The sequence below is a fragment of the Amaranthus tricolor genome, chromosome 4 (genome assembly GCF_026212465.1).
Source record: "Amaranthus tricolor cultivar Red isolate AtriRed21 chromosome 4, ASM2621246v1, whole genome shotgun sequence".
Taxonomy (NCBI): domain Eukaryota; kingdom Viridiplantae; phylum Streptophyta; class Magnoliopsida; order Caryophyllales; family Amaranthaceae; genus Amaranthus; species Amaranthus tricolor.
In genome coordinates, this window is record NC_080050.1 from 8,099,156 (window position 1) to 8,105,623 (window position 6,468).

Genomic DNA, 6,468 nt, shown 5'->3' on the forward strand with positions numbered 1-6,468 from the left:
ATCATTCATCCACCCTCATCGGAACTTGCAGGCATTTGCAGAGAGTCAGACTTTGGCAAAGAAAATGGTCCCACAACATACTACATGATTAATTTCAATGAAGGTCATTTTCCAATAGCCCCAATTGCTGATTTCAATTGTCAAAAGCATTCAACATTACTGGACATAAGCCAATTCTTCCAACTATATGTGCATTATACACCATTTCCCCACTCTCACACACATTTTGCATAACTTTGGCATTACTCATTACCTTCTTCACCCAATGCCATCTCCAATTTGCATCCTCTTTTTTTACAATTATGTCGGCTTGGTTACTGATATTAAATAGTGATAATGAAAATGAATTTTCAATTTGCTTTTGATGAAATTTGTCGTCATTGTCATGCTCGTAGTGAAGCTCTTATACCCAAACGTAATTTTTTTGTATGAAATTTTCTAATATTACCACCGAACATTACCTCCCTAGTGGCAATAAATTTAAACTAATTTTCTGAAGGAAAAAAAATATTAGAGTATGATCGGACTAATCGTACGTATTTCTAAGCCATTAATTTTATAAACAAGGTAGAAAGACGTATACTTCTCTGTCCGTTTGAGTTTGCTACTGAAAGTGAAATGTTTTGAGAGACAAAGACAGAGAGAGTAATAAACTTAGAATTTCCTTAAACACTCTAACCATTATATTTCAAATGTTTGGAAATACTTTACATGCGAGGAAGATCCCATATCACTAAAATATTGGATTCTAAACTCACGTATAATGTTTGATGGTGTAATTTTTCTAACTATATGTTTTGGAAAAGAGTGAACCTCATCAAGTGTGTATGCAAATCAATTCACATTACCTGTGGTTTGTGGGCCCGAGTCCACGGGTGCCCTGTGAATGTGTCCACACGAGTGGGTCCATAGGAACATTATGTGAAGAATTATCACGATCTAACAAAGAAAACAATACATACAATATGCAAACACCAATAGCATCAACAATCGATGACCACTTATTACGTGCTGACATCCAACACTGATGACACTGATGGTGAAAATCAAGGATATGTTATATAATCTATCAATATAAAGTTGGAGCAACCAAATACGATGGCTACTCAACTTTAAATTAAGGTAATTCATCAAGGAGGTTTCTAGATTAAATTATGTAAGTACTTGTAGTTTATGACAAAAATCGAGGAAGAATGAAAACATTATTGATGGTTGTAGTTAGATGAATCAGAACAGTGATATAGTACATAAATGATTCTGAACATGTCTGTGGAACTTATTTTCACAATTGAAAACTAGAGAGGTCAACCAGTAATGTTATTCCAAACTTTTAAAACACAGACGGATTCAAGATTTTTATTTATAGGTTAATGGTGAAATTATATAGTTGATTTTTATTTATAGATTAACTCTTAGAATACTTACGACTTCTATGTATTATTACTAATTGTTGTGAAAGATAGTCTCTAAAAAAAACTAAAATATTGTGTAATTGTACGCTTTCTCGGTATGATTTTTAGGATACCTTAAGTAGGCATTTAGTATACGTTAAGTAGGGCTTTATAGGATGTCAATTAGGTGTTATGTGTTATAGGTATTTGGGTTATTTGCTGTAAGGGTTTAGGTTATGTGTCGTAGGTGTTTAAGTTATTTGTTGTAGGTGTTTTTGCAATGTGTTGTAGGTGTTTTTGTTATGTGCTGTAGGTGTTTATATGTCCATTTCAGTATGCAAAAATACTTACTATAACTAGTTCAAAATAATACATCAACTATTCAAAGTTTCTACTTCAGTATGCAAAATTATCTACTAAAACTAGTTAAAATGCTAAAATTAGTTCAAAATACCTACTAAAAATTATAATAGGCGTTTTCGTAAAATTTATAAGCATAGTAGTTATTTTTGTGATTTGGTTGGCTTTTAAAGCCGTCTTTCAAAGAGACGGTTTCACAAGAGAGCTATTGATGTTTTATTTCCTTATACTAGTTTTCTTTATAAGGCTGAGACTTGGTTTTTACTTTACTTTTTGATAATTTATTTCTTTTATGTTAAAAATTTTACTCCATATTTTTAAATTTTAGTGGGGCCATGGTACCATAATACCCTGATAGTAGTACGATATTGTAAATTAAGCAAAGTTGTCACAAAATAGGCATTAGTAGTTATTCGATAATCTGTCTTAATTGATAACCATTTGAGTTTTAATTCTAGCTATAATTTTTTCGTCCAACTTTTTCTTCAAATAATAACCACTCAAAATTACCCCATGATTCTCAAACTCTAAGTAGCTTCAAGTTCCATTTTTAAAAAGATCAGCACAAATCACAGAGGTTTTGTGATAAAGAAAAATCGTCTTAAAATATTCATCAACACTTCCAATTTTTGTAATTATTTTTATTAATCAATGTAATATATATATATATATATATATATATATATATATATATATATATATATATATATATATATTAATATATAAAACATGATATGGTTGTAATAAATAAAATAATTAAAGAACATTACATTAAAATCAGCAATCTTTATAATTTAAATTTTGAGAGTATATTTACATAGTTGGTTTTATAAATATTAATACTCATAAGTAAAATATTATACGAGATTCACGTGAAATATGTTATATAGCTACTTAGCTAGGAAGATAATCTAAAATACTATAGCAAGATTACAATGCCAGATTAATCAAAAATGACAAAAAATTAATTGATTAGGGTAAATTATTATGTTTGTGTATAAAAAAAATATATATAATTGGCGAATTATAGCCTTCATGTTTATGGTTTATCGCGAATTATAACCTTAAAATTTATTTTTGCGATTATAGCCAACAAAGCATCAAAGTCTATACCATTTAAACAAAGTGATCGTTAGCCAATTCAAATGACATTTGACCTGCCTAAATGACAGTTGACTATTACTAATCACCTTTGACTTTTGTTGACCATCCCTAATTACCTTTGACTTTCCTAATTACCAATGGTACTCTTGTGTTTTAGCACTATAACGTCGTTTTTACCCATCATAACAATATTCTTTTCAAAATACGAATATCGCGATTATCCTTATGGGATAACTATTTTGGAAATCAGATCGAAACAAGTACTTATGCGTCCATTTTCTGGCACGTAGACCGAAAAAGATATTTATCGTCGTTTCAAAAAAATATTATTAGTTAGTGATTCAAAACCAACTAACATTAATCAATTTTTTTCGAAAATTTTATTCTCTATTTTACCACTAATGGTTGACAAAGGGTTTCAATTTTCAAAACATCAAAAAGTAAATAAAACCCTAATATTCTTTGCTCCACCCCTACTTATTATAACTATGTTTTGCCATTATATAACCTATGTGAGTACAAAATATAGTCAATCTAAAATTGTAAAAAAAAAAAAAAGAAAGAAAAAAAAGAAATAGCATGGAAAAGAACTACATTCAAGTACAACACCTGAAATGCACCTCCAAGCAGGTAGCATGCATTAGCATAAAAATGTTTACTATAAGTTTTAGCGTGAGATGAATAAGTTGAGATCTACTAGATCGGTGATGGACAGGTACAATGGATTATTATTACCCCCAAAAAAATGTCCAATGCATTGAATCTTTGAATAAGAAAAATAAGACTTTATTTTTATTTATTTATTTATTTATTTGATATTTGATTCTTATTCAGAAGCAATTGATTGAAGCTACTAGAAAATCTAACTTCTTATTATTTTAAAAATATAAATTAAACTTTCATAAAAAAAAAAAAAAAAAAAAAAGTGATGTAGAAAGAGCCCCCACTTCACATGAAATTAGTCAGAAATAAAGAAGTCTTCTCACCTAGACATGCACCCAACACCCTTATTCTCATTCTCATTCATCTACCAAGCTCCCCCTCTTTCACCTTCTTTTCTCACTTTTAGGTTTATATTTCTTTCTTTTTATCTAATTTTATTTGATCCACCATTTTATTATAATAAATAAATGTTAACTACTTGTTTAAGGTTTAGAGCTAGTGGAATAAAGAATGAAAAATACAAATCGCACAATAATAATATTGTACACTAAATTTATATTATACTTATTAGGTAAAACTTAAATAACTTAATTCTAATTGACATAAAATGTTGTCAATGCTAAAATTTTCCTCAGTTATAATTTCTTTTACCAAATTAAGTCATTCAATTTTGTTATCATACCAATATGCCGTTTCGTTCATTTTTTAGCCCTACAGCGAAAGATAAAATAGATCCCTAAAAATTTAAGGCATAATTAATGTTGTAATATTAATTTTGTTTTGTCTTGTTGATATTTTAACTATTTTATAAAAACCCTAATAACTAATATTACTGAACAATAGCCCGTTGTGCCTAGCTATGGACTAGCATGCGTCGCAACCCATTTGTTATTACTCAAATAACGTACCAAGATATATATACTCTATCATATCTCCTTAATTACACTAAGATTGTGTTTAAGAACAAATAATTTATTTAAAATTATGGATTTCATTTATGAAATCATAAATGAAGAATTTGAGATTGACAAGGTTTGATAAGTCATTTACAGTTTTAAGTACTTTATAAACAATGTTGGAATTCATCCATATCCAAAATTGAAAATTTATAATTTGCCAAACAATAAATTAAATCAAATCTAAATTTCCAAATGAGATCATCGTTCCCATACATGACATAAAGTTAGTTTTTTGGGCTAACTTCTCAAATTTAATGCTAAATATTTAAAAATAAATAAAGATTAGATAAGATTGATACAAGTAAACTTTTCATTACATTAACTCTGATACCATATTAAGGTTAAAAATAGTAAGAAACAATAGGAACGGATTTAATCCCGGTTTGAGGTCGGAATCAGGTGCTTGCAGGAGGATGATGGAGAAACACGTGTAAAAAGGAGCCCACAAAACAAAAAATACAGACTAAAACAGCTCCTCTAATCGCACCAAAGAACGCTTCTCGAAGAGGATGAGGTTCTGAAACTGATGCCATTCTTTTGTTTACTCTTTCTTACCTTAATTTTTTTTATTTTTTTATTTTTGATTTAATTTATCTGTAGATACGGGATTAGATTTGGTAGGACCCACTTATAATATTTATTTATATCTATAATGTAAAACATAAAACCTAGCTTCTGGCTTCCTGTTATTAACTAAGCATGCCAAACTTCCCCTTGATTCCCTTCTGGTAGCACTTAGCAGTTTTGCAGGCTTAACCTCCATCATAACATACTGGTCTGGTGCAAGTGTATATTGTTCCCTTTTAATTATTTTTACTTCCTTTTTTTTAAATAATATAAAGAATATAATTAAGTTTTCGTCTAAGCTCAGCTAGCTAGCTTGATCAAGTAAATAATTGATGTAATCCTTATAGAATGTTTTAGATTCACTCTCTATCAAATAATCAACTCAATTAAAAGCTTAAACTTATGGTTAAGACTCACGGATATGTATATACTCTATTGCACCCCCTTACACGGGAGCTCTTTGAGTTAGAAGTGTGGATGCAACACATGCCCTCCTCAATATTCTACTTTAAATGAGGGGTGATTGAGATTTGAACCCATAACCTCTTGTCACGCTGGCTTTTAATACCATATCAACAAACTGAACTCAACCATCAGCTTAAGCTGATGATTGAAGTCCTAGAATATATTATATTCTTTAACACTCTTGACTCGAGAAAGCAATTTTCTCCTTATCAAAGTTGGATTTTTTTAACTAAATAGACTAGAGAATACTAAAAACAACGATGAAAAAGAGGATTAATCTTTCATGTAGTTATCGAAACTCAAATACTCTAACAATGGTAAAGCAGAAAAACTCTATGCTAACTCATGATTCTCAAATTCTTATAAAATAATTGTTTAATTCATTTTTAATAGCAAAATATAAATAATATACAAATAATTTAACAAGTTATTTCAATATAATTTTAAAAAATAACTATGTGTAAATATTACATTCAATTATGACAAAAAATACAAAAAAAATTTAATTCCACACTCAACAACTTTTGTCATGATAATGGAAAAGTGAATTCTTTATTCAAATCAGCATTTATTTTATAAACAATTCAATTATTTTTTTACAAGATATATTAAAATATTGAACCAATGCAAGTTGGTGCATTAATATTGATTTGTTATATATACCACTTTGTAACGTGAATACTGAATACTGTTCCAAAAATATCTGTTTTAATTTTTTATTTTCAAATTGTTTTATTTTCTCTCTCTATCTCTAAACTTATCTTCCATTCCTGTAAGTCTAACTCACAGTATTTCTGATACAAACTCTTAGTCTACACTCTCTACTTTCACTTCCCCATTCCTTTGAGGTCTCAACTGTCAACTTTTTTTTTTATTTAATTTCTCTAGAAATATATATATATATATATATATATATAGAGTGTATCCGGATCATAGGAAATTATTAAAAATGGATATTG

At 28.8% G+C, this 6,468-nt stretch overlaps 1 protein-coding gene across 1 annotated transcript in view; it reads left to right on the forward strand.

Moving 5' to 3' along the window:
- Nucleotides 1-6,209: 6,209 nt before the first annotated feature.
- Nucleotides 6,210-6,468, forward strand: part of LOC130810336 (transcription factor HEC2-like) — a 1,439-nt gene continuing 1,180 nt past the window's right edge. The window contains exon 1 of the mRNA XM_057676352.1: nucleotides 6,210-6,468. This exon is cut by the window's right edge and continues 1,180 nt beyond it. Within this exon, the coding sequence (XP_057532335.1) occupies nucleotides 6,459-6,468 (10 nt within the window). The 5' untranslated portion in view covers nucleotides 6,210-6,458.